Source organism: Buteo buteo, chromosome Z, assembly GCF_964188355.1.
Source record: "Buteo buteo chromosome Z, bButBut1.hap1.1, whole genome shotgun sequence".
Lineage (NCBI taxonomy): Eukaryota > Metazoa > Chordata > Aves > Accipitriformes > Accipitridae > Buteo > Buteo buteo.
In genome coordinates, this window is record NC_134204.1 from 67,131,291 (window position 1) to 67,143,952 (window position 12,662).

General features: G+C 37.1%; 1 protein-coding gene across 1 annotated transcript in view; it reads right to left on the reverse strand.

Annotated features, from left to right (window-relative positions):
* The window catches only part of PRDM6 (PR/SET domain 6), a 73,769-nt gene that overhangs the window by 17,379 nt on the left and 43,728 nt on the right, over positions 1-12,662 (reverse strand). Inside the window, exons 3-4 of the mRNA XM_075020769.1 lie at positions 6,896-7,023; positions 3,046-3,170 (exon numbers count right to left, since the gene is read on the reverse strand). Of these exons, the coding sequence (XP_074876870.1) occupies positions 3,046-3,170; positions 6,896-7,023 (253 nt within the window). The remainder of the gene's footprint in view (positions 1-3,045; positions 3,171-6,895; positions 7,024-12,662) is intronic.

A 12,662-nucleotide genomic window follows, 5' to 3' on the forward strand; every position in this document is an offset into this window, starting at 1 on the left:
ACACCAAAAAAATACCAACATCCATTTTCTTGACACTAGAATTAAACAACTTTATTTTAACAATGCACAAAAGAATGGCCTTGAATGAAACAGTGATCTGAATGGACGATGCTGTTTCTGTGACACTGAAATGAAAACTTATGCAAAGGGGTGTCTGAGACTGAAAGGACTCAGAGAAGACTGACTGTGATATACATTTATTGCACAATGGGATTGTTTTCTGAAAGAAAATGCTGCTGTGCTTCTGATATCCTGACTCTGCATGTTGCAGTCAGAATGTCCAATTCTATATCACAGACAAGCATGAATTTTGAGAGCATAGGGGAAAAAATCCTTGCCTGGACACTCCTTGAGATACAACAGGGCTTAATATCTACTGCAGCAATTATTCCCTTATCTTCTTGAAGGGCAGCCACTAAGGATATTATACTATTACATCTCACAAACAGTCACACAGCCCATACAGTAGTACAAGCCAGTGACTTCACCATGGCTCGTATGATTAAGGCTAATAGCATTTGGATCACCACAAGACAATGCAAAGTATAAGCAGAGGTATCTTTGTGCATCAATTTCTCACCTACGAAATAAGAACAAAACCTGTTTCTAGTCCCATGAAAGTCTTATGATCATCAATTAACTATAGCTTATGAGGCACTCCAAAATTTCAGCAACAAGTGCAATATGCTGTTCTCACAAAGAAGTGATTTAGTGCTGAATTTGGATGTTGCATGATAAGGAAGGCAGGAGGTCAAACATATAGAATAAATTTGAACAGCTGCCTCACTCCCTGAGTACCATCTAGATTATGAAGTGAATGAAGCAAGAGTCCTATGGAAAAATGGGGTCAGCACCACGATGCAAAATGAAACAAAATTTAGGCCACCTGGGCCCAGTACCTTCTCATGCTTTCTAATTTTGGCATGCTCAACCTCATGAGATAATATTTTAATGGAGATTTTTAAATTAAATATGTTGTATGCATATGTCTACGTCTACATATATTCACACAATTAGTTATTGTCACAAAGTGTTTACATGTATATAGCCACATGTAGGTACGTAGCACCTACTAAACAGGTGATTAGAAATTGCAACTCTGTTTAAGTAAGTCATCATGATAGATTTCTAAGAGAAATATGAGAATTAAATTTCAATTGTGAGCTGGAATAATCCAATATTATTTAACATACAATAAAAATGTAATACAAACTAATGTTTTGGTAATACCTTAAATAATGCCAGTTACTTCACAGAGTTATATACTAATATATTCCATTAATCACAATGACTCCAATATTATAATATTACATGCTATTTAATTTACTTAAGTTGAGGTCCTTCCTAGGCTATTGTTTTCTGGAGTATATGAGGACCTGATTTCCAAGTAGAGTTACATTCATGGGGCTGTCCCTCACAAGTTTCTAGACATATAATACATCTTCTATGTCTCTTTGGTACAAGGGGCAATTTGTATAATTTCATTTTGCCCCAACATTCTCATAGAAGAAGCAGATAATTATTTTTTTTTTTAATTGTATTCATAAAAGTCCACAGAAGCAATAAGATCAGGATATTAAAGACCTAAGGAATATAGGCAGAGTTTGTACTGGGTGAAAATACTCCTTTGCAGAAGATAAGCAGAAGGTCTATTCAGAGGGCTTAAGTGGCACTTAAGTCATATACCAGCCTGCAGCTGGCTCCATGCTCAGAGATGAATTTCATCTACTCATGTCACTCTCTCTGTGGATGAAACTCTGGTTTCTCTCACAGCAAAATAGCAAGTGACAATATTTAGAGATTTTAGCCATAACACTTTTCTTTTAAAGTAAAGGTTTTGTAAGCTTCAGCTCATGAAAGAAAAAATAATATTTCTATATTGTACACTGCAGAGCATGAGTTTTATTAGCAAACATTACTGCCAGTAATTAAATTTCTTTTAAACTTTTCTTGAGCCCAACAGATTTGAAAACTCAAGATGAGAAAGGATGTTTATTTTTGACAGTTTAATCCCTGCTATCTTGCTGTTTTATTGCTGCGTGGTTCAGTATTTAAGTTGCTATGAGACACGAGTTCATCCTAGCATTGCTGTTTAAGTATCCAAGTACTTGACCAAAAAAATACATCTTATATGTAATTGATTAAGCGTGGGCAGCCACAAGGTTACTTTAGACCAAAGTCAACCAGGCATCCATGATTGGTTTCCTCCACCAGGTAGATACACATAGCTGTCAAAATGGAAGAGAGGTCTTTGATGCAAGCTCAAATCAAGTTCCACACACAAACAGTGAAACTGAAGGGTGTGCTTGGATCACCCATTCCCATTACAGACAAAGGTATCCAGCACTAGATTGCACTGGGTCTATGTTATAAGTTACATGCTTAATTTTGTGACTATTCCTAGGAAACTAAACATAAAATACTGAGAAGGGGTAGAAGAATGAATGGAAATGGGGATGGCCAGGACGGTATGGAGGTTCATTGTCATTTCAGGCTACTTAAACTCAGTTTGTATTTAGAGAAGCTGGCTTTTACCTTTTAACCACAAGGACCTCACCTCTACAGTAAGTCAGACAAAGCTTTTCTCGACTTTTCTCAGTGGTAATAGAATGAAGAATCACTAGCAGAGGCCTCATGGACCTGCAATGCATTACTGTTTTGGCAAGACAGTGTCTTGTGATAGGTCTGATAACAATGGAGAGGGCCAAGCAAATCAGTTAAGGATAGACTAGGAATGAATCACTTAGAAGGAAGAGTGATTCTATCCACTACCAAGCTATGTGAGACTGCCATGGTAGGAAATCTGCTATTTAATTGCACATACCTGCACACTTCCAAACACCTCCATTTACTTAGGTAACCATACCATGATTTTGCACAGCTTAAGTATATCAGATCCAGGGTTTTATTTTGTACAGATCAAGCTTACCTTAAATATATAACCACTTCAATTTAATATGTCTTAAAATACTGTAGGAATATAGCTGATTAGGTATGAAACAGGAATTCTGGCTTACACAGGTAGAAATGAAAGGAAGAACTTACAATTTTCATCTTGTGCAATGCACTGGAGAGGGATTCCAAAGAAAGATGTGTAGCTATCATTGTACCACACCAACAACTCGGTGCCCCTGGGGATATCTATACAAGCCCGGTAGAATATATTTGACCTAATAAGAGAAAAAGAAAAAAAATGCCTAATTTAGGAATAGAGCATTCTCCTCTTATCACACACAGTATTACAGTAGAAATCCATTGTTTTGGAAGGATTTCTGCAGATAACTGAATGACTGACTTAGCGATTATTTTAAAACCAAACCTATCATTAGGGAAGGACTTTGTTCCTGTAGCACAGGGTAACAAAGAGCTTACAGGCACTTTGTACCTAGCATATTTTAAACACAAAGATTTTACAAGCACCAAGATTTTATGAAAAGACAGATATTTTCTTGCAATGTCCCTTTTAAAGTGATTTTAGAAATGCTACATTTTGCTCACACAGTACAAACATCAGTCGTACGCACAGTTCAGTAAGTTCAGCAAGTTCAGCCATTTAAACAGCTTTGCATTCATCATCTAAGCTAAAGTTAACATATTTTAAGGGTATATAGACAACAGTTCTTTCATTTGAATAAGTTCTTTTAGCAAGAGGTTTGAAGTAGCATGACATGGTCTTTCATTACAGCAATATACCACCAAAAAGAGAGATATTGGATTGTTGAGTAAAAGAGACTTTGGCTTAGGGGAATAAAAAAATGGGGTTAATCTGAACATACAACCATAAAATCTTCCCCTGTATAGACCATGAGGGTAACGTCAATGATCTTTCAGTAAGTATAAATTCGTGTTACCTTAAATGTCATATCTTATCACATCGCTCTGTGGGAAAAGACTGTGGATATTCCTACACCACTGAATTGGGAGTTGGGGGTGGGGGGGTGGGGGGGAAATCCTAGAGTCCCTAGCATCAAAAACAAGAGCCTTATCCTGATCTTGCGCTGATGTAAATAGCTTCAGAGTGATGCTTCTACAGTTAACAGATTTACATGGGGGCAAAAACTGTGTAAGATTAGAATCAGGCACAAGATAAAATAAAAATGTTATCAGTTTGTAGTGGCTTTTCCCTTCGGCTTCACATGGAATAGTAAAACACACTCCTGTGAGATGGATAGAAATTCAATATATACAAGAAGAACACTCCACTCTTGCTGAAGGATTACACACCAAAATGATACAGTCAAAGTACCAAGAAATGACCATTTTTTATAACAGCTTATGTAAGGCAGAAAAACATCTATAGACCAAAAAAAAATGTTAGGCCTCAACCGGTTTTCTGAGTGAAGAATTGCTACAAACGTTAGCCTGAAGTTCAAGATAAAAGTGTTTAGGGTTGGTAGGCCTTAAATTTAGACTTTCTATAAAGAATTGGCTGTAGCGATGCAATTTGTTCCTTGTATAACACTGCAGACATAAGGAGAATCTTTTACCACATTTTTCATGGCAGTGAGATATGCACTTGTCAACATATTTTGTCACCGCAAAGTGGCTCTTGGCAACAGGATCATAAAGATCAATAAAAAAGTGCAGATTCTCAATATTTTACTAGCAGCTGCAAAAATTTCATTTATCTTGTTATTTTCCTCGCTTACTGCCACCCTGTCTCAGGAGGGCACTGCTAGCTAAGCAGAATGGTTTTCTTACCCTTCTATGAATATCTGACAAAAACTCTCCCCTTTGTGTCTCCTCTTCTCTTTCCCTCCTCCTCCTCCTCTCCTCTTCTCCCTCTCTTTCTTCCCAGAGCTGAGCATTTCATTAATTCTTTCCACTGTTACATAAAAATGAAAATCGGAGCCATGCTATAAATTACCAGCATCTCCTAACTTGAGAAAAATTGAGTCTACTTTGTACTTCACCCTTGTAACATTTCATCTCTCAGTTTGGCTTCCCTTAACATAAACACAGCAGCCCGGCAAATGAATGTGCTAAAACCAAATGACACACTTTGCCGCTGAAAGAGCAGAACTGTTTTTGAGCAATGGGTGGTCTGTGAGGCTTGGAGTAGGCAGAGAAAAAAAAGTGTAAGCGTACACCGTCCCTTACAAGCGTGCAGAGCTTCCAAAACTCGCAGAAATCTCTGCATGCTGAAGTACATCAAAGGGATTTTTCCCTTTTCGGATAATATTTCCTTTGCTGACATGTATTTAGTATTGTGGTTGGATGACTCATAAAGATAGCTTCATGGCGTCCCAACGCAGTTGAAGCAGAACACATGCCAACAAACATTATTGTCAGCCTCAAAATAAAAACAAAACGTTCAGCTAAGGGTCAATCAATCAAGAGCACTTTGAAGAAAATTCCATTTAGATATTACAAATCATAACAGAATGAATTTAAACCAGCTGACTTTCTGTGAGGAGGACGTCCATGTACAATAAAAATTAGGCTGGTTTTTCAGTGTCCAACTTTTCTATTTTCTTACACTTGGATGCAGTCACTGGTGATGGATGCCAGTTTTTTAAATTGTGTTTTTGTAGTTCATTTTATAAAGATCTGAAGTAATCGAAAACAGATCAACAGAGTGAACTCTAAGTAAAAACTGCATCATGAAAGGAGAGTTGTAAAATCCACTTAATATTGACAGATGTGTAATGACTTTCTCATGCTTACTTTTCATTTAGGTTTGTCATCTATATATATATGTACGCATTTTTTTTCTTTATTTTTATATATATATATGCATGTGCATACACCACCACACTGAGAAATAGTTCACAAGATACCTACAAAAATACCCTTTCATCACAGCAATCTTTATTCATTATCCAGTGTGTTTATTTAAAATCTGATGGGATTTTAGCTATAGATATCAGATATTTAAGGGTATAATAAAAGATTTGTAATGTATAAATAGGATTGTTATTTTTTTAACTGTGGCATTATTTAGTCAACTGGCCAGAGAATAAAAAAGCTGAAAATGCAATTGAACAATTTTACCATTGTTAAATTGGAACCCTATGGGGTAATCAAACTTTATATATCTTTCATTTTAGCTTGCTTTTGTATGTTTTATTTTTAATTTTAAAGGTACTTTAAATAAGTTTAAGATTCTTCCTAAAGAAAAGGAACTCCACTCTCTAAATCAACTAGCAAAAGCCAGGATTGCTCACTGCGACTGGCAAGCCTGGGCCATTCTTTGATGTGCTTCCTACCACGTTTAATAAGGCCAAGCAGTTGCTTCTGATTCTGAGGCAAAAGGTTTGTTTATAGCTGAGATCATGTATTTATGTAACACGTTGTCTGCATTTGCTGGATCTGTTTGTGAGTAGAGAGTAAAATGCACCATAATTTCTTTACATTTTTCTTCACATTTTGACCTTCTCTAGCCAGTGACATAAGAGACACAAACACTAGCAAGCTTGGCTAGCAGGTGCACTCAACATACAAACTTTAGGCATGTACTTGTCTCATGACTAACTCTCAGAAAGCCTTTGGGTTCAAAACTCTTCTCCTGCCATTTTTGCCCTTCCTCTCACACAGGCATCTTTATTAAGGGTGGAAGATTGCTTGCCTTGCCTTGCTTCTGACCAGACCACTCGAAAATGCACAGATGGCTCTGTGCAGTGTGGTTGTTGCACAAGCGACTCAGGGCTGCACTTGTTCCCAGGAGCTCCAGGTCTAGCATGCTCACTTCAACAGCCTCAGCTCAGGGCAACCAAAGTCAAACCCATCCTCACCACACTCTGCAACTTTTGTATTGCTCTGGATGAGCACGTTCACAAAAGCCCTGCTAGTGTCTTTGCAATTAAAGGCCATAGTACTGATGACAGTTACAGTCTGACTTTTCACTAAAAACATTTTCATTTTGTTGCATTGAGTAAATAAAAATGTACTTTACCTGTACTGAACCACTGTTAAGTTCTGCTCCCCGCAGTGCCTTGCACATCGGATATACCTCATCCAGCTTGACTTACTGGGTTCTCCACCATCAATAAAGTGCTGCAGTGTCCCATCTTGGTCATATATCTGGGGGAGATGTCACAAGGTCAAGTAGTTAGAACAAATCATCAGCAATCATTTTCACTGCTTTGCTGATGTCTCTCTGTGCCTTTTCCAGGAATTTATTGTCATGAGATTTGTCATTGCATACTGATGCTCTTAGAAATCTACATGGAACAGCAGAAAAGTATTTTGGGGGATGCAAGTTTATCATATTTCTTTTATCGAGCCAATCTTTTTGTATTAAACATATTTGTGGTGTCTCAAAGATGTGACCATGTTTCCCAAAGAATATTTAACCTATTTTGACAGGCTGGCCTTAAATAATGAACTGTCAGATAAACAAGAAAATCTGGATGTAAAGCCTGCATTGAAATCGTTGGAACATCTGAGCAAGGGGCAGTAGTAATCCCTAAACAAGTATCCCTTCCTTCACATCTCAGTTGCAGCAAGAGCATGTACTTCAGCAACTTCACATGATATATTAGGGAGTTGTAGGATTCATAATATCAAAACAAATGAGACTAGAAGGAAAAAGAGAGTTGAAGATGCCTTTAGAAGTTCCCTTGAGACATATAATTTTTTGAAGTAGTAAGTGAGAAATCAGTCCTGAGAGAATCATGGTTTTCCTAAACATGACATCCCTGCTAAGGACATGAGAGCCATGGTAATTAAATTAATGGTAATTTAAAATGGTAATTTTTAAAAAAGACAGCATTATGTCTCTATTCGGCACTGGGTGCTCCCTCTGAAGTTGCAGAATAAAATTGCTCTAGAGGCTCTGAAAAGAAAAGATACATCTTTCATGCACACCTGCCCTTCTGCCTGGTTAAAAAATGTTATCTAGGAAGTGTTAATCCTAGTAAACGCACATGGTCTCACAAGATTTTTACCTGTTATGGAATTATTTTGTTAAACTTCAGAAACGCATCTGAACAATTAGGTGCTTATCTCAAGCAAACCTGATCTTCAGATCTTTTGCCCCTCCACAGACATCATCTGCTTTAATAATCCTACCCCAAAAATGAAATTTTTGAAATTGTATAAGCCTAAATTGATGTCTTCTTGCAAGTACTAATTCTGCTAATTAAAGAGGAAGCACATTTATTACATTGAACATTTCTAGAGCAAGCAAATTAAAAATTTTGCATTTCTATTTCAATATCAAGAGAATAATCTCAGAAATTATGTGACTACATTCAATATTTCTGACTTAATCAAAAGGTGTTTCCTATAATGCACACAAAAACATACACAGGAATCAGAATCTAGTTCTTTACAACTTGAAACTCTCAAATTCAAGAGCCAGCATTGCTTTTCCTTTTGACCAAGAGGGACTGGGAGTAATCAGGAGCAATATATCCATTGCTAGAGCATGAGAGACAGGGAAATCAAGTGTCTACAGAGATCCTTATCACTTGTTCCCAAGTGCCTGTGACAAGGACCAGGTAGAACCTGGCCAGATGCTCGTGGGTTGGAGGAGTGAGATGCTACCCTAACATGCACTGAGTGGTGGAATAAAGTCAGAGAAATCAGGAGTCCTCAGAGACAAAAAAATACTCCAATACTGGGGATTTAGTTTATTTTTTATATATGGTAGCTTGTAGATTATCAGCAAGGACCTATTCTTATGTAAACATGTTAATGTATGTTGAATATATGAGTGAAATATGCTAAACAATAAAAATCTGCAATGGAAATGGAAAAGTTTTACAGGAAATCAGCCTACAAAAAGGAAGAGGAGGAAAAATTAATGACTAACAGTGCTTGGCTGGGACCATTTTGGCAATATCTATCTAAACAGTCTCAGCACAGTGTTTATTACCTATTCATTTACATGCCACTTACTAACATAACAATATATGGCTTAATGTGAGGCAAAAACAATTCCCATAAATAAAGAGCTGATAGCTTCATAATCCCCAGATGATAGGAAATTGGAAAGACAAAGATGACTGCCAGAATCAGTACTGACAGCCGTATCTGGACACACAGGGACCTACTTAGAACTTTGTGTATATGGACAGTCATGAGCTAACATGAGAAATTAAAACCTTCCATGAAAATACAGGACTGGAGCTTTCTCAGGCCTTGGCCTAGAGTAGGAAGAACTGCTCTACAAGCAGGACTAAATATTTTCAAATGCTTTATTTTTGCAAGTACTGATGCATCAGTCATATTATGCTCTCCTTTCCTGTTACTGACATCGCAAATTAAGCTGCATAGTCAGAATCCATCCCACAGCATTCTTAACCCTGTTCTTGCAGGAATGAAAACCCAGCTGTAAGAAAGCAGAAACCCTAACCTTGGAAGGGAAATAGAACAATGCATTGTATCTATTTATTTGTCAAATTGCATAATGCACATTAAAATCTGAAAAAAATTAACTGATATGGTTATTATTCATAATACCATTGTGCACCAGTTAGTTATTTCACAATTGCCTAAATATGGCAACCACTATATAATTGCCTGAAGAAACCATCATGAGGGAGCAAACCATGACCTGCCATAACACAGGAAAAGCAAACTTGTAGTGCAAGTCTTGAACCCAGACGTTATAGCAAACTATATGGATATACATATTTGCCTGCATCTGTATTGCATGTGCATATGTGCTTAAACACTCATAGTATGTATTAAAAAAACTACTGCAGAATCCTGTGATAAACTGATGTTACTGAAAATGTTTGAGTACCTCACTACATCACTACATCCATCTACCCTGGCATAATTTTTAACACATTGCAAGACCTTCATGGCAAAGTAAAATAGCATTTTTCCAACTCCCTATGGAGAATGCATGTATTTTTTTCTGTATCTCACAATAATCATTGATCTAAGTGATGGAAACAAATCTAGTTATTTCATTTTTCTACTTTGATTACACTTAGAAGTGTTACCATAAACTGCTTACTGGATCTTTTCCCTCTTCTGATCCAAAGTAATAGTTAACTGTTGGTTTTGCTGAGTTTTAAGGGGATTTTTGCTTTTGCTTTAAATGTTTCAAAGCTTTAAGACTTCTTTTTTCTGGTCTGTTCCAATTTTGAGGAATGCACCAGACTACTGGCAGTGACCGGAGTCTGACAAAAGAGGACTGCACTCACTTTCTTATTTGACATGTCTTGTGTTCCTCCTTAGCTGTTCTCATATAATTAATTAACTTCTTAATAGGTTCCTGACTATTTATGGGTAGTTTACTGTTATGTTACTTATCAAGAGACTCAGAATGTGAAGCATATTATTATTCTACAAATTTCATCCTCTGACTTCAGAATACAATAGAAACAAACAGCTTCATTTTCCAAGAAAGTAAGTCCAAACTGTAACCAGCACAATTCAGGTTTTCTCTTTACCATTTTTTATATTCCTTTCCTCAAAACACCAGTTTACTCAGTAATCAAGACTTAAATACAGAAAAGCATGGGGTATATAGTGAAATTTCTTAAAGGGTGCCACTGATATTCCTCATGACCTACACATGCATTCCAACTGGGAAATATGGGAAAAAGCAGGTAGGATGCCAATGTACTGATACTGGTCAGGTTCATCTTGTTAATGGCACGCAAATATAAATTAAGTATGCATGACTGGATTTATTACTTGTTGGATTGGTTATTGATAATTATTCGGAGGCTGTAGATACTAAAACTTAGAATGACAATGATAGTAGCAACACATAATGGCAATAATAATACCATTTCTAAAGCACACAGTGTCTCATATAAGTGATGCTTTAAAATCTGTGAGTGACCATTGCTAAGTAAAATAAACAGCAGTTGTTGGAACATTCGTCACCCTGGCAACATACCAAGCCTAGGTAGGACCATGTAAGATTTAAGTAGTATTAGCAGATAAGGCAGAACACTGAAGAGCATTCTGAGAACTCTCAATTGCTTCAGTACTGACATAGTCAGTATTATGCACTTGGATAGGTGGGGGCAAATGTAATTCCACTGCTAAAGACTGTTCTGGTTTCTGGTATAGACGCCACAGAATTTTAGAATAAAGGAGCACAAATGTAATAGCACAACTGCAGAGAATGCCAAGCTATGAAGCAATTAAGAACAATTTCACAGAAGAGACAGGGAGAGCAAAACTGGTTAGTTCATTGGAGTTCTTTCCTCTATCTGTTGCTTTCCTTTGTTCTCTTTCCATGGCCTGTAAAGGATTGCATCTTTAGAAATTCTGCCTGCATTTTATTTTTCCACTTAGTCAAATAAAAAATGTATTAGCATACAATTTAATTGACACCTCATTTTCCTTGCAGGCAGAGGGAGAAAAGAGTGGTCCTGAAAGTGGAATTTTTCTCTGCATGTACATTTGTATTATAAAAGTAGCTATTAGAATAATTTTTTATGTTGCAAAACATCAAAAGAGATAGGAAGAAAACCACAAAACATGCAAGAATTAATTCTTACCATTAGTAGAGAATCTTGTTTTTTGCTGTTCACTGCTATTGTCATTGACATCAAATGCATAAGGTCACAGGATTTTCAAATAACTCAGCATTAGCCTTCTCCTCCCACAAGAAGTTCTACCCTTGACTTCAGTGGGAAGAGTCAAGATAGCAAGGAGTACTTCTGATGAGTACGTACATTTTATAAATCATCTGCCATGCATTTAAAACCATGGATGTAGTCTAGTCTACTGAAAATACAGAGGAAAAGGTTGTAACAGTCTGATGAAAAAGACTGACATGTCAGATATGGTAACATCCGTACAAGTTATATTCCCTCTATAACAACGTATGAACCTACAAGCCACAGCAACACTGAAAGTTTCTTCCTTCGCTGGCTTGGATATCAGAACTGAATTTTCTCTACATTAGGCAAATCTCAGTACTGTGAGACCTTGCTTTTGACATAACAACACCACAACATCCTCTATGGGTGACTGTATCCTAAACAGAAGTTGAAAACAATGCCAAAAAGAGCAACATGTATAAGCCTGGGTACTTAGCTGACAGTCTGTAAAAAGTGTGCAATTATGGAAGATTACATTCTGAGCCTGGACTTGTAAAGCCTATTCTTGACGCTAGAGAGAGCAGCCCTGCCTGTGTCCCTTTGTCGGAGCCAGCAAGACTCACTGCCTGACACATAATCTCTCCGATGCATCCTAAACCTTGGAGTCCAGTTTCCTTCCTAGGGCCCATAACTCTTCAGCCACTTGGGCCGTCTCTCTCTCTCCATTTGTTCATTTGGACATTTGGAGAAGAAAGCTACAGGCAAAAAGGCCCAGGCCATAGTGTCTGCTATGGTCCTTTTTGGGCTGGTTCCACTATTCAATTATTTCCTTTGAAGGAAACGGACATTTCTTTTTTTTTTTTTTTTTTTCCTTCAAATTTGCTTTGCAGTACTGAATTCATTCCCTGGAATAAACTAGTACTGTAAGTAAAGTTGAATACACCCATGCTTTGATAGATTGGGGGAGAGTGTTCAGTGGCATTACTGGTAGAACAGAGCTCTATGGCCATCTTAACAAATGACAAGGAAGATTAGTTCTTCCGTAAAGCAGAAGAAATAGCAAAAAGTCATTTTTCTGAAAAGCTTTGAGACTCACACAGGCAAGTGCATGGTAAAATTCAGTGATTTGACTTGCCTAAGGCAGTGATTGTTAAGCAAAATGCCAATGGGCTCCAGTATTTATTATGACATGTATACATT